Source organism: Alexandromys fortis, unplaced genomic scaffold (genome assembly GCF_014885135.2).
Source record: "Alexandromys fortis isolate MF-2015 unplaced genomic scaffold, M_Fortis_MF-2015_v1.1 scaffold_129, whole genome shotgun sequence".
In the NCBI taxonomy this organism is placed as follows: Eukaryota; Metazoa; Chordata; class Mammalia; order Rodentia; family Cricetidae; genus Alexandromys; species Alexandromys fortis.
This window is the reverse complement of record NW_026068022.1, coordinates 2,403,255-2,423,448: the sequence shown is the minus strand read 5'-3', so window position 1 is coordinate 2,423,448 and position 20,194 is coordinate 2,403,255. Positions and strand designations below refer to the sequence as shown.

Below are 20,194 nucleotides of genomic sequence, written 5' to 3'. Positions count from 1 at the left end.
GGTGGGAGAAGGAAGGACGGAGGCCAGAACAGCTGAGCACCCACATCTTCATCTGAAAGCACAGGAATGGCAGGAGTCACCCCCAGTGACTCACCTTCCAACAGAGTCACTGTCCTAATCCTTCCCCAGATAGCTCCACCAACTGGGGGCCAAGTATTCAAACTTCTGAGCCTATGGAGACCATGTCCTGAGTGAGTGCCAGCAGAGAGAGGAGCCCCTTCCTCCTGCAGAACCGGTTACTGTTGAAGCCAGGACTGCCAGCTCTAGTGAGAGAATTAATACAGCAACAAGACAGGTTGGGGAAGGGCAGGCCTGGCAGAGAGGCAGTGCACTGACACATGGGTGATCTGGGGAGAGCCTGGGAATCAGGTGGCTTCGTTCTCTGAGCCTGAGTCTGTGCTAATGTGCAGTGGGGGTAATGACAGCTCCTCCTCCTGGAGCGATCCGACTATTTCATGAGGGCACCCACAGGTGTATAACAGGTGCCAATCTGTGCGACTTGGTCCTTAAACTGCCACTTTTATTCTAGGGAGTTAAAAAGAAGCTAGAGATGGCAACTAATACGACCAAGAGTTGGAAGGACAAAGTGGCCCATCACGAGGGATTAATACGATTGATAGAACCAGGTACTATTTTATACATATATAATTATCTAATTATTTTCTATTGTATTTATGTGATTGAATTGTATTAAAAGCAACAGCCACTGTCTTAGGGGCTCAAAGCCCTTGGTTCTGTACATAACATCACACAAGACTGGGGTAGGGGCACGTGCCTGTCATCTAGGCCTGGGATCTGAAGTGCAAGGTCATCCTTGAGGTGGCTCCCAGGGTGAGGTCTTGCTCTGCAGGCCTGGCCGCCTGAGTTCAGGTCCTTATCAAAACCTGGATAGGGCATGGACATTCGTAATCCCAGGGCTCCTCCAGGGCACGGGGGCAGAGAGTCACCCCGAAGGCCAGCTACTTCCTGTGAGCCTCTCCTGAGCAGCTTGTCCTCCTTAGTCAGTGGCCCCAGGTGACCTGCCTGCATACATCTTGCGGCTCTTTTGACTGGTGGACCCTTTTGGGTGTTCCTTAGAGGTGAAGTAAAGTAGAAAAGTCGTGCGGAGGGGTCCCGAATTGAAAGCATGCTTGTTGCTTAGGTTCGAAGAAGCCCCACCTCATCACCAACTGGGGACCCGCAGCATTCACCCAGGCGGAGCTCGAGGAGAGAGAGAAGAGCTGGAAAGAGAAGAGGACCACAGAGTGACAGCTCTCCCTCTGGCCACCACAGGCACAGTCATCAGTGAGGAGTCCGGCTCCAGGCCCAGGACAAGGACACTGGCTTTGCTGCTTCTAACCGTTCTTCCCTCAGGACTCCAGGGAGTCCGTGTCCCGAGGACGCTGTATTTACCTTCTAGCACCGCCTCAGCTTCCCTGGGCCAGAGCATAGGCACAATTGTGCCTAGGGCCACCGCCACTGCCTCCTTCACAGCCCTTGCAGCTGCCCTCTTGGTCAGCCCCTCCTCAGGCAGTGTATCTCCTCCGCTGATTGGCTGGTCTGTTTGCCTTTTCCGTCAGGTGATGTGGCAAGTCACAACAAGTCCCTTGTTGGTGCTCTGACCAGTTACTGCCCTTGTAGACCTGAAGGACGCAGTTGGTGAAGCTTCCCAGCTTCTGCTTCCTTGAGCATCGTGCACCTGGCAGGCTTCATTTGCGTTCCCTTCCCTGTACCTCAGAGCAGACTGGACACTGGCCCAGTGTCTCAACCCAGCTCCCTGGTCGTCCTGTCTCCAGCCCCCCCCCTCCCCGTCCAGGAGCGAAAGTGCTGTTGACTGAAGTCGGTGGTGGTTGTGTGGACACAGTGGGAAGCCGTACGTGGGCTGGTCAGATGTAGAATTGTCACAGGATAATGGAGCCCTTGTTTATCCAGGCTGGGATTGTGGCTCTCACTAGGACTGTGTCTGCTTCTCCCTCCTCTGTGGGTGACGCAGGGCATGGTTTCTGTGCTTCCTGTTTGAGGATATTGAGGAAGGTTTGCACCCTAGTCTGGTCTGGGATTGAGAACAGTAAATCAGCCTTCTCACGCTTGCTGAGTCTGTGAGCACAGTGGATGTGGACAGCCACGATGTTCTACATTGTAAACAGGAAGGTGATGTCCAAGTTACAGAAAAGGTGGGATTTAGTAACAGAGCAGAGAACCCGAGTGTCCTGGTCCAGCCTTGCCATGGGGTAGAGAGGAGGCCATTCCAGTGTGTGCAAGTCTGGAGATATTTACATAAGGACTGGATAGAATTCCACAACCCTCTACCTTTCATGACTGGAAAACATTTGCCAATGAAGTCTTACAATTTTTTCTTAAGATTTTGGACTGCTTAATAAAAGTGTAATTCTATTTAATGTTTATAGTTGCCTCCGTAAAGTTTAGATTTGAATGTGGAATGTCACTGTGTCTGGAATTTCTTAGCTTAGCAGCTAACTTGGGTGTGGTTTTCTTCCTGGTCACTCGTCCACCTCACTCACCCATCTTCCTTGTTGGCGCTGCTGGGCTGTCAGACCGAGGGACCAGGGCCTCCCCTGTGGCTTAACGGTGTCTCCCAGGGGATTTCAGTATCCCTGGTCAGAACGAGGAGAAGAAACGGCAAGGTTCGGACGGGTGTGAAATCTCAGGATGGCAGTGGCAGGCCTGAGAGTCTGGGAGGCTCGGGGAGATGGGTAAAGGGACTATTCTGTCTTGGCTAGCAAACCATTCCTCCTTAAACCTGACGAGGCAGGGCCTACAGCTGCTGTGGCCATCTTTGTGTGACTTGTGCAGCCCCGAATACTGCCTGCTTCCTGGTGGTGCAATGCTGTGTGGGCTGGGCAGAGGTGTCTGCAATCTGGTGTTGCCAGGTGGCACGCGGCTTCAGCAGTACTGTGGCTGAGACCTGAAAGTCCTTTTAAACAGTGGATAAAGAAGACAGCACAGATGTGGCCTCTGTGACTCTCACTAGGTGGGTGCCTGATGCCCGCAGGTCTCTCCTGACATTTAAGGTGACTTCAGCTAAGCCCGTCAGCCCCTTGCCTTACCCTGTAATAGCTACAGGAAACTTCAGGAGTGTCCTTGTGTGGTCCCTGCAATCAGCCTTCCCTACAGCTAGAGATAAGATTATCTGCAGGAACTGTGAATGAAAAACATTTTGAAAACCTGTTTGGGGACCTGCTGTATTAAGGAAGAAGTATTTAAAATGTTCAACTTTCTTATCTAAACGAGTACTCAACTTTCTAAGTTTTCACCAATTTTTCTAAGATATTAAAATGTTTTCTATGGTTTTTTTGTTTTAATTTTTTTTTTTAGTCCAGTGGACTCAATAAGAAAATTAAACATACCAGAACATCATCTTAAACTGGTTTAATAAAATGGCGAGGTGTGTGTGTTTGCTAACGTTCATTTTCATGCGCATGTGGACGTGGTTTAGGGACACTCCTGAAAACACTGGATTTGGGAGTCAGGACCTCAAGAAGTTAGCTGTGACCTCAGGTTCGGTGTGAGTCACCAGTGTGGGAGCCCAGGCACGTCCAGAGCCTGTGTCTTCATGGTTACTGTTACTCTGCGCCTTTCTTGCCTCTGTCCGCTCAGGTTTTCTTCATGTCTGAGTTTTTCTTTCACGAGAATAAGCTGTGGTTTTCCGCTGTGGTTCACATGGTCACCCAGTCTAAACTCTTACTGTAGATGAAGTAGGCCTTTGTCTTGGCTTGACTGCGTACTGGTCTTCCCCTTATACAGGAGGGCGGGGAGGTGGGTGTTGGTCAGCTATTCCTGCAGCAGCCCTCAAGCAGGGGCACTTGCTCCCAGGGGACACTGTCTGGAGACATCTGTGTTTTCATAACTGGAAGGAATGTTGCTGGCTCTTGTGGGTGCCTTGCATCACCCCAGCTTGGAGGGAGTGTTGCTCGTTCCTGTTAATCCTTCATTGACCCTTCTGAGGTTTCCGAGTCATTGGTTTTGGGTGGTGGTCACATTTGTGGTGGACACTGAATTCCAACCCTGGGCCAGACATGGCCTCCCTTCCAGTGTCTGCGACACCAGTGCAGGCCCTGAGCTCCCAGGCCTGTGCACCCACAGGATCCTCCTCCATGGCAGCTGAGAAGGCCAGAGAGGCTGTAGGAGGGGGGGATGGAGAGTTCTGTCAAGCTGTTGCCCTCATTCTGCCCCGCCCGCCTCCCCATCTGAAGTCCGTCTCTCCCCAGGTCTCCCCTCACACCCCCACCTCAGCTGGGTTGAAGGTGCTGTCTGTGGGCTCACTTTCTGTTTCTCCTCTGCTGCCAGCCAGGAGTGTCAGGGACATGGTCCCTCGGAGGCTGGTTTCAGGCCAGCTGCTGCCTCTGCTCACCTTCGGAATCTCTCCAGTGGAGTTCTGTCCTAGGCTGCCCCCTAGGCTGCCGGTGTCTGTGTGCTCCCAGCGGAGGGCCTCGGGCCCCAGACAGTGTTTACAGAAAAAGTGGGCTGTGGAGAAGAGGCCCCTTGGCGCAGCCGCACTCCCCTGCGCGGGAAGCTGACTTTTTAGTGCCTGTCCCCCACCCCCACTTCAATAGACTCTGGTTCTGAGCTCCACTCTGACCCAGGAGTTTCCACCACTGTGGCCGCCTGCTGTAGAACAGTGCCCCCCCCCCCCGCCCCCAACCACTGCTCGTTAACCAGATTAACCAGTCTTCCGTCCACCCTCTGGGCCAGGCGACCTCTGTTTTATCTATCGGTACCATTTCCAGCTGTGTGCAGATGCAGACTAGGCCTACAGGAAGTCTCCTCAAGGGCAAACTTCGGAAAAGGAGTTGAAGAAAGGGGTTCAGAAAAGCTAGTCCAGAGAAGGGGTTGCACCAACTCATGCCTCCCTCAATACCTGAACCTACGTACAGAGCTCCCGGGTCTGTGGCTGGCTGCCATGGCCACCCTCGGTGAAGGGACTATGGCAAGCACGGCCCCGGATCACAGTATTAAAGTCCAGCAATCAAAAGCCCCCTTGGCTCACCTAATTAACATGCCCAATCAAAATTAAACACATCATCCTAATGAGGGCATTCCCCTGTTACCCTTATAACCCGCCTTTTGCCTTCGTCCACGTCTGTCTCCTCTCTATCCAGACAGTCCTTTGTTCCTGGGACAAATCCCCCTTCCCTCTCCTTTGCTCACTTCCCCTTCTCTCTCCATCTTTTTCTCTTGTTCCTGCCCTCTGTTCCTCTGGGGCTAATAAATCTCCTTTGTGCTGAGAACTTGGTCTTGGGGTGTCTTGAGCCAACTTTGAGGTTCCCTACACTCGGGTGTGTCCCTTCCTCACCGGACCATGAACCTTTCTAAGAGTGTCTTGTCTCTGGTTTACCAGTAAACTCATCAGCATTGCCTTCCACGAAGTTTGCCTTTTTAGATTTTGATTTATTCTTTGTTACTTTCACACATGTTTATAATGTATTTTCATCATACCCACCCCAACCCCCATCCTGCACTCCCCACAGGTACCCCAACATGCTCTCTCCCACTTTTTTCTTTTCCTTTTTTTCTTTTTTTTCTTTTGTAGCTAAGACCAGTTTGTTTACTTGATCTTGCTCAGGTAACAGCATTCCATAGTGCTCCTCCCTCTCCATAATGCTCCTCCCCTCCACAGTGCTCCTCCCACCCTCCACTCCTCCTCATCCATAGTGCTCCTCCCATCCTCCACTCCTCCTCATCCACAGTGCTCCTCCCATCCTCCACTCCTCCCCATTCATAGCGCTCCTCCCATCCTCCAGTTCTGCTTTCTGTCTGCCCCATCTTCCATGATGTTCCCTGGGCCGTGGGGTGGGGGTTGAAGCACATGCCCCATTCAGGGCTGAGCACTGGGTAGTCACTCAGCACTCCGGCCAGTTAGGAGTCTCTGCTGCCTGTGGCTGTGGCAGGCTCCGTTCAGCAGTGTTATAGTGGCTGGTGGGGCAAAGTTCTTTTCTGCAATTAAGTCAAAACCCATCTGTAACCAAGCAGAGCCCTACCCCCTCCAAGGCTCTAAGGGAACGAACTCCTTAGGCAGCTGGGGACAGTTCCAGCTCACTGTGTCATCTCAAAGGGTTAGACTCAGGCTGTGTGCTCTTAGAACAACATGGCACAGATGATGTCCCCAGCCTGTCACCCCCGGAGCACACGATGGCCACCTGCCCCTTAGAGGCTGGTGGGGAGACTCCCCACTCCCCGCACCCTACATGCTGTTGGGCACAATGTTTTTGAGTGGTCACGTGGAGGGGGCTTTCCATCGAAGCCAGGTCAGGTCATGCTGTGGGGATTTCTGCTGGGTTTCTGGCAGGTGGCTGGAGTAGGTTGCTCATGCAAGCCTTCTGGAAAATTAGGGAAATATCTTAGGTGGTTTTTATGTCCCCACAAGCAGGTGTGCAGCTTCTGAAGTGTCCAAGGAAGAATGAACCAAATAGCCCCAGAATGAGGCCCAGAAATACCTCGTTCCTGTAGCTTACCTCCCAGGTCCCAGCAGGGGCTGTCGAGAGGACCTCAAGGGGCTGGCGTTGCCATCCCCCAGCAAGTCCCCAAGGATTCGCACCTCTGCTTCTGCACCTTGTGACTTCTTGGGGCCACTGACAGTTTGTGCCATGATCAAGAGGTGCTCTGTCTTCTAGGGGTTGACCAGCTCCTGCTGCTCCAAGTGGCACCCCGGATATTCCCTCACCAGCTGTGTCCCAAGGCCCTTAGCACGGAGTGGAAAAGCCCCTGCAGGTGAGCTCAGAGCTCCACTAGCAGGCGACTTCCCCAGCACAGTTATAAACGTCTGGTCCTCAAACATGCCCTGGATGTTACCCTCCGGGACTCCACCCGAGTGCTGGCCTACACTTCAGCTCTGGCTGTGGGAACAGCATCGACCCCCATCCTGCCCGAGGCTGGGGACACGTCTTCCCTTCTTCCTAAAGAAAGCCAATCCCACCGTCTAGTTTGTGTCTCTCCCAGGGAGTCTTCATGCAAGTAGATATTAGAGTAGAAAACTCCCCGTATGTCTTTGAGGGGACTTCCCAGCCTCCTTTGATGGGCAGACAACTTCTGTAGCTCCCTATTGCCACATGGTGATGTGGAATCCAGCGTGGGAAACAGCGAAAAGCAGTTGTGATGTCACCTTCTGGGACAGGCAGCAGGGAAACGGGAGCCCTTTGGACCTGGGACCCTGCGCTTCTGGGCAGGGGGGCCGCTAGGTGGCAGCCGTGCACCGTGCCTGCGGGTTAAACCTGGTGAGGATCTGCTGCCCGGGGGAGGGGGGAGGGGTCCTGTCAGCGGGGACAGCTCCAGCTCCGAGAGCTGCCGGGAGGCAGTTCCCACCTGACTTCGTCATCTCTTCCCGACCCAAAGGGTTGACATGATTTACCCATTTTACAGATGTGAAAAGTTAGGCTTAGGAAGTCAGTTACCCGAGGAGCCACAGGTTCTGAGACCAGAGAGCCCAAATGAGGGGTCCCTCAATGCCTCCCCACCACAGGGGTACAGGCAGGCCTTGGGCATGGTGTGGGGTCATATGACCTCCCTGTCCCTGAGGCTCCTAGCATTTTCCTTTGTTAGCTGAGGAGGCCTCCGTCGCACCCTTGGTCCATTCTGGTTACCGACTTCGCGTCTGGCCCTCTGTTACGATGCCTTCTGGGAGCAAGCCAGCAAGCTTGGAGTTTTGGCTGGAGGCGCCTTGGGGATGGGGGAGGGTGAAGGGTGGAGGGTCAGCAGCCAGAGAGAAGGGGCCTGTTTCCTGACTCCCTGACCCCGACAGTCTCTGCGGAGGCCCCAAACCCAGCAAGGTCATCTAGGGCGAAATTCCAGCCGGAGCCCCCTGAGCAATGACTTCAGTTTTCTCGATAAGGCTGAAGAAGGGACACCGAGTGTCCACCCCACACCCCCTCTCTGTCAGCACCTCGGCTCTAGTGAGGCCTCTGTGGTAGACAGCCTGACGGGGAGAAGAGACGAAGATAGACTGGGGACAGATAAGGACAGAGACAGCCAGGGACAGAGGGAGCACAGAGGTGGAGATGGGGCAGCCGCCTGTGGGGAGCCCCAGAGGTCAGCGCCGGTCCCCGTCCCAGCATGCTAGGGGCTGGTTGATTGTGATGGCCGCAACTGGGCCGCCAGCTTGAAGGACAACCCACTGTGTGTGAGTCTGAGCCTGGTGTCCCTGTGTGTGTGACGCTGAGCCTGGTGTCCCTGTGTGTGTGACGCTGAGCCTGGTGTCCCTGTGTGTGTGACGCTGAGCCTGGTGTCCGGGTATGTATGATGATGGGGTCAGGAGAGAGTTATCTCCAGGCTCCAGGAGGCACCAGCAGAGAGGCTGAGGGAGTCAAGGCAGGGGACCATGGCCACTGCTGTTGGAGGCGAACCCACTCCCGCTCTCGGGCCTTCTGAGGTCACCTGGCCTCGCAGTGTTCCAGGCACGCTCTGGGAGAGAATATTTACACCCAACACTGTCTGTTTGGCTTGGCGAGTTGCTGGAGGCTGAAGAGTCACAGCTGGCCTGTGGGCTGCCGGGTCACCATGTGCTCTTGAGTCACAGCCCCAGGGAACAAGAGCCTGTACTCAGGGCTGCACCCACAAACATATCCACACAGGTACCCAGATGCCCTGGGCGGCTTAGTCATTATCGTTGCTTGGCGAGCACGTGCCAGCTCACATGCGTGCCCAGGTACGTACAGACGGGGTGCACCTGACCGTGAGTCATCACAGCCAGCCGACTCGGAGGAAGGGCACCAAGAGTGTGTTCTGCCAGCCCTGTTTAGATGCAAATACCCACATGGTCACATACTGATGTGTGCCCGAAATACAGCCCAGTGTACCGGCGACTCCATCCTCGGGGCCGTTAAGTGTTTGTCGCACAATGAATGGAGAGACAGATGACAAGATGGGCGACAACCCTCTGCTTGACAAAATTGGTCAGAGCAGCTCCTCGGGGTGGGTCTCAAGCTCTGTGTCTGCAGGGAGTTGCCTGACTCCAAATATAGCCGCCATGGGTGGGCAGGGAGCCAGGGCTGCCTCCCAGGCAGTGACTTCACTGGGCCCAAGTCCCAGCCTCTGAGGGCTTGGAGAAAATGAACAGAGGCTCAGCTCCCCATGGCCAGGCTTGAACTGTGGGGCTAGATTCTGCCAGTGGCACTTGCTTGGTGTCTGGGACCGCGGGGCAAGGCCAGAGAGGTGCAGGGAGGACTGCCTCTGGCAGGCACCTCCTGGGGGAGGCAGGGGCCTGCCTGCTGAGTGCATAACCCAGGCCCCCCGCTGGGCTGGCCCCACCTGGCAGGAATAGCCCTCTGGCCTGGGCTTGCTCCCAGGACACTCTTTGTTTCTGGAATCTTTTCTTCTTTATTATTTCTTTTATTTTTGAGATTATAATGTAATTACATCATTCCCCCCTTCCCTTTGCTCCCCGCGAGCCTTCCCATAGACTCCTCTCCTTCAAATTTATGGCTTCTTTCTCCCCATTAGTTGTTGTTACATACACATATATGTATGTGTGTATACATATACATTCCTAAATACAGCTTGCTCCATCGCTGTATGTTTTCAGGACGAACCGTGTGGTGTTGGATAGTCAAGCGGTGTGCTCTTCCCTGGGGAAGACGTTTCTCCATTCTCAGGGTTCCTTAGCTGCCTGCAGCTCTTTGTGTAGGGTTGAGGCCTCGGGGACATTCCCGGGTCCACTTTGGCATGTCTCTTGTTGATGTCCTCATTCAGCTCATGTTTAGACAGTCATGGGTGTAGCTTCGGACATTCCAAGGAGACACAATCTCACAGCAAATTCCCCGATCTACCGGCTCTGACCCCCCTCCTATTCCCGGAGCCTTAGACGTGAGCATGTTCTGAAAATGTATCCAGCAGGACTGGGCAGCAACCCCCGCCCCACGCTTTATTCATCCGGGCAGCTGCGGTGTCGCTTGCCCGCCCAAGTTGCTCTTCCTGCCTTTAGACCCGTCCCCTTGCTCCGTCCTGCACACAGGCAGACATTTTTCTGAGGTAAAGATCTGACTGGCTTTTCTGTCAATCCGGGCTTCTTAGTGGCGAGCAAGCAGTCAGCCACGCCCCCTGGTGTTCAGCCCGCCCTTCCTGCGTCCACCCAACCTGGGTGTTGTGAAAGACAGGTGCATTTGTAGTGTGCTGTTTTATGTCGGTTGATGCGAGGTAGAGTTATCTGAGAGAAGAGAGCCTCAGCTGATAAAATGCCTCACGCTATAGGCAAACCTGTAGGGCATCTTCTTAATTAGTGATTGATGTGGGAAGGCCCAGCCCATTGTGGTTAGGATCACCCCTGGGCTGGTGGTCCTGGGTTCTCTAAGAAAACAGGTGCAGGCCTTTAATCCCAGCACTCGGGAGGCAAAGGCAGGTGGATCTCTCTGAGTTTGAGGCCAGCCTGGTTCACAAGAGCTAGCTCCAGGATAGCCCACTCCCCCCCCCCCAAAAAAAGAAAGAAAGCAGACAGAATAAGTAAGCCATTGGGAGCAAGGCCGTAAGCAGCACCCCTCCATGGCCTCGGTGTCAGCTTCTGCCTCCAGTTCCCGCCCTGTTTGAGTTTTTCGCTTTACCTGTCTTCAAGGATGAAGAGACGGAAGTGGGAATGAGACAAACCCTTTCCTCTCCGAGCTGCTATGGCCATGGTGTTTCATAACAGGAACCCTCCCCTCACTGGACAGAAATTGGTACCAGGATTGTGGAGCACTGCCGTGACAAACCTGACCGTGTGTTTTTGGGAAGACTGTGGAAGGGCTTTGGAAAGTCATGCGTGCAAAGCCCGGTGAGCTGGTCTGCAGGAGCTTGGAGGAGACAGGAATGTTGAGAGAAATGCAGACGATGGAGGCCCGGCTTGTCAAGTTCAGAGGGAAGTCTGAGAGTCCCTTATGTTGGAGGCATACTTTATGTATATTTCGAATATTTTTAAATAAGAATCTGTGAGCCGAGTGTGGTGGCGCACTTTAACCCTAGCACCGGGAGGCAGAGGTGGGTGGATCTCTTGTGTTTGAGGTCACCCTGGTCTACAGAATGAGTTCCAGGACAGCCAGGATTACATGGAAAAACCCTGTCTTGGAAAAAAAAAATGTGGTTCTGGTCAGCTGGGAAAGAATAGGGCGTGATTAGCAAGACACCAGAGCCATTAAAGTAAAACCTTTGTGTTACAGGATAATCGGTGGTGGTCAGCTGGAGCTGAGAAATTAGCGGTGATTTAAGAAGAGACCAGCGTTGTTGATTCTGGTAAAATCTTCTGGAAGTGTTTCCTCAGGCCAGCACACAGAAGCTGTGTTCCAGAGGTGGCCGAGGTTATACCTAACGCTGGTAGACGAACTTGGGGCTACTGGTTTTGAAGGCCTGAAGGAGAGCAGCTGAGGCTTGGCACTGTGAGAGGCCAGGGAGGCAAGGGCCGGTTGTGCCGGCTAGTTTATGTTATCTTGTTTCAAGCTGGAGTCTTCTGAGAGGAGGGAGCCGCAGTTGAGAAAATACTTCCATAAGATCGGGTTATCAGCAAGACTGCAGGGCATCTTCTTAAGTAGTGATTGATGGGGGATGGTGCAGCCCATGGTGGGTGGGGCCATCCTTGAGCTGGTGGTCCTGGGTTCTATAAGAAAGCAGACTGAGCACACCATGAGGAGTAAGCCAGTAAGCAGCCCCCCCTCCATGGCCTCTGCATGAGCTTGGGCCTCCAGGAGCCTGCCCTGCTTTCCATGATGGATTGTGATGGACCAGGGAGTGATGGACGGGTTCTTTCCCGGTGTCTCACCACAGCAATGGCACCCTTGACAAGACAGCTCGGGAGAGGATCACACAGGCCGGTGGGTGCCCGGCTGGCTCCCATGGGCTGTCGATTGTAAACAGAGGGTTGGACGTATGGGTGAAGGGAGGGCAGAAGGATCGAGAGGTTAAGTAGGTAGACAGGTGGAAAGTAGCTGTTTAACTCAAGACAGCTTTCAGTGCAGGGAATCAAAGGACCAGGAAGGAAAGGGACCACCTGGGAACACGCGGGCTGGTCTGCCGGGGGCGGCATGCAAGGTTTATGACGATGAGGACGAGGGAGGTCAGGACCTTTGAGCCCCTCAGGTTTCCCCGTGGCTTCCTCCCCTAGAGACCTTCCGCCCAGCTGTCCTGTGACATCATAGCCGGCCTTTTGGCCACTCTTGCCCATTCCTCCCTCAGGTTTGTACCCCTGCTCAACCCCACTTTCATCAGATAAGGTTTCATGTAGCCCAGGCAGGCCTGAACTCGGCTGTATAGCTGAGGTTGGCCTCGAACTCTTAACCTTTCTGTCACTACCTTGTAAGTCTGGAATCAGCACCAGCACCACGCTCTGCCATGCCAGGCCACAAAGTCCCTATATTCTGAATAATGCCCAGCAGATCAAACAAAGCATCTTTCTTTTAAAAAGAGGCTTCTCTTTTCGAGATAGAGGCTCTCTCTGTGTCGCTCAAGCTGGCCTTGGACCCCCAAGTCTGGGTACTAGAAACAGGCCTTTTCTCCCCTCTCTTCGCTTCGCTTTTCGAGACGGGGTTTCTCCTCTGTAGCTTTGGAGCCTGTCCTGGAACTCACTCTCTTGACCAGGCTGGCCTCGAACTCACAGAGATCCGCCTGCCTCTGCCTCCCTAGTGTTGGGATTAAAGGCGTGCCCAGTATGAAATTGTAAAAGTCTGATGACCTTAAAGGGAGGAGACTTTAGTTTGGGACCGGGTGCGCATGCGCACTACGCGTAGGTGCGGTTCTTGGACAGCCAGGAGGGCTATTGAGAAGACCCAAGCCCAGAAGCGTCCCAGGTCACTGTCCCAGTCACTGACCCTCCCCATGCTTGGTTCGTACCTCACTTTTTTTTTTTTTGATACCTCCCTTTACTTTGACTCCGAAACAGGAAGACAGGTGAAGGTGGCAGGTAGGAATGACGTGATCTGAAGCCCGGCCTGCACCCAGCTGCTGGGAAACTTTGCTGCGGGGGAGAGGCTTGGCTTAGGGTGCGTTTTGATCGACTTCCCGATGAGACTCTGGTATGAAAAAAGGCAAATTCAATCCAAGGGTGCTCCTAAGACTGACAGGAAACCCGAGTCTCCGTGTCTAAAGAGCTGGGGATTTCCTCTGCGGCTCAGTACTTACTTTCAGTCACTTCAGGCTAGGGCATCGCTGGACGCTTGAGTCTGGGCTCGGGAGAGGCCCGAGCTGCACCTCAGTCACTGGGGTCTGAGGGGTGGCCCTGGGCGGCTCCTGGGAAGAATGGACGCTGAAGGACACCGGGGCGTCGGCAGTGAGGCTGGAGAGAAACTTGGAGAGCACCATAGAGAGACGTTAGTGTTTGAAGCTCCTTAGGTCAGGCAGGACAGGGACAGAGATGGCGTGGAATAAAGGCCTCAGTGCTGTGGTTCACAGGCTCTTGTCAGGGACGGACCTGCAGCCTCTGGGCTCGGGGTGCCAGCTAGCAGACTCCTAGCTCATGTGCTCAGCAGGCCCGCGGGGTAGAGATGGCGCTGACTTAAGGCACCACTAGAGACTCCCATCTTAACCCCTGACCTCAGAGTTGAGAGGGCCCGGAAGGAGCGAGGGAACAGGACCTGAGCTGTGGGGACATGAAGACCAGCCCGAGCAGGGCCTCTGCCAACTCAGTGCCTTTGCGGGGTTAGAGACAGTCCCTCTGAGCCCCTGGCGTCTACCGTACCTTGGAGACACCCCTGGTTGGCAGGAAGCTGCCCCACTTTCTTTAACCTTGTGATCTACATTGGCATTTCTTGGGCCAGGTGGGGTTGGGCGTGGCCCAGAGCTGCTCCCATCCTTTGGGTGACCAGGGGTTGTGTGTTCCTTTAGCTCAGCCACTGCAGAGTGGCCTCGGCAAGTCCTTTTGCCAGCTCAGGTAGTGTCGACCTGTGGCCGGCCATACTAGTAGCCGGGAAACAAAGGCCGCTTTCTAGGCCCGCCTAGTCTCGTGGAAATCCCCCAGGTAGCTCTTCACACCCGGCCGGCTCCCTTGCCGCTTGCCTCCCTCCCTCCGTTCTATAGCCTGGCTTCCAGCCACCCCATACCGCCGATGACAACAAAGTCACTGGAGACTCCCAGGACACCAGATCCTCCCACCACAGCTTGCTTGCTTTTTTAATTATTCTGATCTGGGCATCAAGCCCATGGCCCTGTTCCTCCTCGGCAAGGGCTCTCCATTGGCCTCTCCTCTCAGCCCTGCTCTCTCTCTTGTTCCCTCGAGTCTGCATTTCCCCTTGTGGTCCAGCCTTCCCTTAGGAGCTTTCCTTCTCTTCTTAAGCTCTCTACTCCTTCTGTCGCCCCCACCCCCCACGCTGGCTCAGTGTCCACCACGTGGCCTAATACCCTGGTGTGCTTACAGCTGGGGACTCACTCACGGTCCTGCCCCAGGACAGTTTTCACCTCACTTTTCTGACCCTACGCTCTTCTGAGGGTCTCTGGAAAGCTCAATCTTCTCCTCCTGGTGCCTTGGGTTTCTGAGATTTTGCTGTGCCCCTCCCCCAGCCTAAGCCCTGGTCATCCCCCAGTGCCCAGCAGCTCAGCGAGAGGGGCCGCCACACAGCCAACTGTTTGGCTTGGGAAACTGAGAAGGTCGTTTTGAGAATGGCTGTCACTCACTCCCCAAGACCAGCCCTCTACTGATTTCTGCCCAGCTTTACCCCTAACCACCTCTGCACAGCTCTCTGTGCCGTCCCACCTGAGAACAAACCATGTCTCCCCTCAGCACCGCAGCCTCTGAGTTGAGCTCACCTTGCTGCTGCCGGGACTACAGCCTGGTACCCGGCCTGGTTTATGTGGGGCTGGGGGAAGAACCAGGGCTTTGTGTAGGCACTACCAACACTCACCAGCTGATCCCCAGCACAAGTGAGCTTCACAAGTGGTGTTTGGGGGGCCCCTCCAATCTTGTATTCTGTCGCCATTCTGGGCTAGGCTGCGCTGGAGATCAGGGGTTGATGGCCCAGAGGAGTGAGGCCTGCTTTGGACAGAGCTCCAGGATGAGGCCCAGTCTCAGGCCGAGCCCTCTGCGTGGCAGGAACCTGCATGTGGTGGGGAGACTTGCTAGACATGCAGAGATCCACAGGCCTCCCGGGGACCTGGAAGAGGTTCTGAAATTTACAGGATCAAGTTTCAGAAAACACAGGTCAGGGGCAGCAGAGCAGCTGGCAGTGGGGAAGGCCAGGCCCAGCTAATTTCCTGTCAGCAAGGCCCAGAGGCCCCAGCCCCTCTCTGGGCTGGCCACAGGGGAGGAGATGCCGGGAATGGCTCACATTCCTCTGGCTGGGGCTGGACTGAATCTGGAACCTCAGGGGACTTTGGGGAATGAGGAGATGGATCTGCTGTGGCTAGAGTGGGGGGCTGACCAGGCATCTGTTGTTGAAGCCTCGGCTGCCTGAGGCCAAGGCCTGCAGAGTCGAAGCCGGAAGCCAGAAGATATTGAGGCTACAGGAGCCTGGGGAGAAGGGAGCCTGGCCCACACAGGGCCGCAAGACGCCACCTCCTGAGCTCGGAGCAAGTTCATTTGTCCCTTGCCCACGCCTGGATTTCCTAGAAGGCTCAGCTACGGTTGGGCTTTGTGGCCACAGGGGTCAGGCTGCACCCGGCTTCTCTTGGAAGGGCGTCAGGGGCCTCACATGCAGAAAGGCTGCTGTGCTTCTTCAGTGCCCTGGTTGTGTGTGGTAGAGGATGTGAGGGGCTAAGTCAGCTGGGCGCCCCTGTGTTCCACTACAAGGCTCAAGTTCCCTCCTACAGAAGGAATTTCATGTCTTGTCTGGTCTTCAGGAGTTGACGCCTAGCTTTGGACAGCTGTCCAAGTAGCCTGGCCAGGCAGGGGTCACAGTCATCACCCCCCCCCCCCAGCTGGGAAAAGGGCACACAGATACAATTAGACAGTTCTGGGCTTAAATCCTAGCTCCATTAGGCCCTGATGTGTGACCTTAGGCAACGTCATTTAACCCGGAAAAGTCTCTGGCTTCCTGATATGCATGTGTCCTGTCAGGGCCTGGTTTCTCCCTGCTTGGCCAGCTCTCCCCTCCCATGGCCATTCTTTGGTACCCGGTAATCCATTCTGTTCCACCACACAGGGCCCAGTCCCTGCAGGTGCCTCCTCCAGCTGTCTGAGTTCTGAGCCCGCCCATCCCCTGGGCCTCCTCAAGCTCGGACAGCCTCAACAGCTCCCAGCCTGCCTGCCCTGAACATGCCTCGCCCTGGAGCGCACACCGGCTTGGCTTCTTTCCCTTACCTTTGCCCACTTCACCTTTGCTCAGCCACTGCATCCGAGAGTCGACATAAAAGCTGCTGCTCAGAGAGTCTCTGCACTCATGGTGGCCTTTCTGCTGGCTCCTGCCGGCCGTCACCTGAGTAACTCTGGCTGCCCTGGACACAATATTTGCAGACTTTATTTATGGCCCAGAGTCTCTGAACAGGTATCAACACGAGCATCAACGGGTGCATGTTGAATGAGGGGTTTGGTATGACCAGTTCATTCAGAGTAGGTGCCGTCCTATGCTTGGGGTGGGGGAGGAGGCTGAGGACCACATCCTGGGGTCCTGGAGGAGGGATGTGTTTTCTACCTCTCCCTGGTAAAGGCTCCCAGTCCCCTTGTCTAGGGCCAAGCTAGTGATGGCCATGGAAGGCAGCCCCTTCCCCAAATCAACTAACTCAGCTAGTGATGGCAAGAGGTCACCACAATCAGGTGGAGCCCAATGTCTGCAAGGCTGTAAGAGTTAACGTTATCAGGGTAGTGTGTGTGTGTGTGTGTGTGTGTGTGTGTGTGTGTCTGTGTGTGTGCGCGCATGCGTGTGCATGTGGTCAGTGCCTTTTACAGTACTGCTTATGTGTGCACACAATGTCACTTTCACGTCTACGTCATCGCCTCCTCCCCAGGCAGCAGGCCCACACTCCCTGAGGTATCTCTGCCCCATGTCTCATTCTTTTTGTCTTTTTGAGACTAGCGTTTCTCTGCATAGCCCTGGCTGTCCTGGAATTCACTCTGTAGACCAGGCTGGCCTCAGACTCACAGGGATCCTTCTGCTTGTGCCTCCCGAGTGCTGGGATTAAAGGCGTGCGCCACCACCGCCCGGCCCACATCGCCTTATCTCTATACCATCCTTACCCAGATTCCTCATCCAGGGCTCCTGCCCTCTCCACATCCACTTCCCCTGTCTGATGCTGCGCTAGTAACTTCATGATGCGGTGGCAAACTCATTCTTGTAGACCAGGCTAGTCTTGAACTCAGAGAGTTGCTGGCCTCTGCCTCCCAAGTGCTGGGATTAAAGGCGTGCACCATCAATCACTACCTGGCCTACAGTATGAGTTTCTGGAGTTCTGAACTGTAGATTCTTGAGCAGAGCTGGGGACCAGTAGGTCCTAATGTCACTATGCAGTGGGCTATAAAGCCCATGGAGCCCATACTTTGAGACCCTATTTGGTACAGAGTTTACACACACAGACAGCCCTAGGCTTGGGGGATTTGTTCTGTTAAATGGACCCTAAGTAGAGACTAGTGTAAGATGAAGATGTGCCAACTGCCAAACCCACTGGGCATCCTTGCTTAGTAGCCCAGTGCACAGTAGAGTGTCCCGTTGGGGATGGGTGCTAACTGGGGACCTCAGCTTCCTGTGGCTGCCCAGCAGCTTGCCAGAGAGGGCAAGCCTGAGGTGACCTATCTCTCCAGGGCCCACCATAGCCCTAAGTGGCCTGATACCACTAGTAACTGAATGCTGACCAGGTGACAAGCAGACAGCACACTGGCTTTGGTGCCTGACCCACTGAAGGAGGTTCCATCCTATAGTTCAGCTCCAGAGGGGGCTCTGATATGCCCACATGCCATTAACCTGGGAAAAGATGTCAGGTCAGAATCTGAGCTGTGCTTGCTCCTCAATTTGTATTGCTTCTGCATCAATGTAAACTTAAAAAAAAGTCAGTTAAACCACTGTTGAGAGAGAATCTGCTCTACAGACCAGACTGACCTCTCCACCCCACCTGCTTCTGCCTCCCAAATGCTGGGATTAAATGTATATGTCACTGCTGCCTGGCTTAAAATACCATTTTTTATTGCATTTACTTTGTGTGTGTGTGTGTGTGTGTGTGTGTTACATGAATGCCCGTGTCCACCGCACACACGTGGAGGTCAGAGAAACGTGTGAAGAGGTGGTTCTTTCCTTCCATGCTGTGCGTCCAAGGGATTGCATTGGGGCCTCTGGCTTGGTGATAGGTTCCTTTATCCACGGAGCCAGGCCATCTTCTCCGTCTTCATTCCTCACTTCTAGGTGAAGTAAATGAGGCTGAGAGAAGTGTGTGTGTGTGTGGGGGGGGGGATGGCTGCTCACGGCTAGGAGCTTCTGAGTACACCAATGGCAGGTAGAAAATGCTGGCACTTTTTTCCTCTGGGCAGAGAGCTCAGGGGAGCTGAATCTCTAGATCACTGGTGCCTCGGAGCACAGCTCTCAGAGAAGGATGCCACGAGGTCCATTGCTGTGACCCCAGGGCCCCTGACCAATGGTGTGGCTCCTCCAAGGTCTGTCACTGTGGCTATGGGCTGCTGTTGACATCCATTTTTGGGAGATGCAGAGCTCTTAACAGTTTTAAGATGATTTTTTTTTTTTGTTTTTGAGACAGGGTCTTATGTTGACAGTCTAGGTTGACCTCAAACTTCCTACGTAACTGAGGATGACCTTGAACCTCTGATTCTCCTGATTCCACTTCTTTTGGGTATATACCCAAAAGGATGCTCAATCGTGCCACAGGGACATGTGCTCAACTATGTTCATAGCAGCTTTGTTTGTCATAGCCAGAACCTGGAAACAACATAAATGCCCCTCGATTGAAGAATGGATAAGGAAAATGTGGTACATTTACACAATGAAGTACTACACAGCAGAAAAAAATAACGACAGCTTGAATTTTGCAGGAAAATGGATGGAACTAGAAAACATTATTTTGAGTGAGGTAATCCAGACACAGAAAGACAATTATCACATGTACTCACTCATAGGTGGTTTTTAAACATAAAGCAAAGAAAGCCAGTTTACAAACCACAATCCCAGAGAACTTAGACAACAGTGAGGATACTAAGAGAGACTTACATAGATCTAATCTACATGGGAAGTAGAAAATAGAAAAAGAAAGATCTCCTGAGTAAATTGGGAGCATGAGGACCTTGGGGGAGAGTTGAAGGGGAGGAGAGACGCGGGGGGGGGGGGACCAGAGAAAAATGTAGAGCTCAATAAATATCAATAAAAATGTATAAAAAATAAAAAAGAGTTGCCATGGATATGGCATCTCTGCACAGCAATAAATTCTCTAAGACATTGTGCTTGGCAGCTGTGCAGATGTGAGATGGTCCATAGCACAGACTGATAGAGATCCTTATTAACATCAGGTTCTAGGATGGTCACAGGAGCGGTTGGCAAACACGACCTTTCCTCTCCAATTAGAAAACAGCCTTGGGCCCTTTCCTCTCCAATTAGAAAACAGCCTTGGGCCTGGCAGTGGTGGTGCACGCCTTTAATCCCAGCACTTGGGAGGCAGAAGTAGGTGGATCTCTCTGAGTCTGAGGTCAGCCTGGTCTACAGAGTGAGTTCCAGGACAGTTAGAGTTGTTATACAGAGAAACCCTGTCTCAAAAAAAAAAAAAAAAAACCAACAACAACAATAACAAAAACCGGTTGTATCCACTTTCTGCTTCTTGTCCAAAGGCCAGGACCATCTTGATGTGGGATGTCCTTCTGTATATGTGTTGCTTTTATTGGTTGGTTGAATAAAGCTGTTTTGGCCAATGGCTTAGCTGAGTAAAGCCAGGTAGGAAATCTGAAAGACATATGTAGAGTAGGTGGAGTCAAGCAGATGCCAGTGAGGGAACAAGAATGTAGAAAATGAGGTAACGCCATGGCTATGTGGCAATACATAGACTAATATAAATGGGTTAATTTAAGATGTAAGAGTTAGTTAGGAATATGCCTGAGCCATCGGCCAAACAGTGTTGTAACTAATATAGTTTCTGTGTGGGTAGCCAGGAAATGAAAGTGCAATCTCCCTTTACAAATGGCATTCAAATGTTTGGCAAGAATTTCTACATAAAGCCTGACAAAGCTTTAAAAATAAAAAGGATTAGCTAGGCGATGGTGGCACACGCTTTTAATCCCAGCACTCGGGAGGCAGAGGCAGGCGGATCTCTGTGAGTTCGAGGCCAGCCTGGTCTACAAGAGCTAGTTCCAGGACAGGAACCAAAAGCTACAGAGAAACCCTGTTTCTAAAAA

The 20,194-nt window shown here is 53.3% G+C and overlaps 1 protein-coding gene and 1 long non-coding RNA gene across 3 annotated transcripts in view; one reads left to right on the top strand and one right to left on the bottom strand.

Annotated features, from left to right (window-relative positions):
* The window catches only part of Swap70 (switching B cell complex subunit SWAP70), a 60,947-nt gene extending 58,569 nt beyond the window's left edge, over nt 1-2,378 (top strand). Inside the window, exons 11-12 of the mRNA XM_050163301.1 lie at nt 530-626; nt 1,142-2,378. Of these exons, the coding sequence (XP_050019258.1) occupies nt 530-626; nt 1,142-1,248 (204 nt within the window). The 3' untranslated portion in view covers nt 1,249-2,378. The remainder of the gene's footprint in view (nt 1-529; nt 627-1,141) is intronic.
* A 6,981-nt stretch (nt 2,379-9,359) lies between these two features.
* LOC126514400 (uncharacterized) lies at nt 9,360-16,291 on the bottom strand. 2 transcript variants are annotated; one of them, XR_007595566.1, is made up of 5 exons: nt 16,178-16,291; nt 14,784-15,044; nt 13,069-13,233; nt 12,781-12,959; nt 9,360-11,566 (listed from the first exon to the last, which is right to left on the bottom strand). It is a non-coding gene; the product is annotated as an uncharacterized lncRNA (long non-coding RNA). The 2 variants fall into 2 exon arrangements; XR_007595565.1 differs by having other exon boundaries at nt 9,360-12,959.
* Between the last annotated feature and the right edge of the window lie 3,903 nt (nt 16,292-20,194).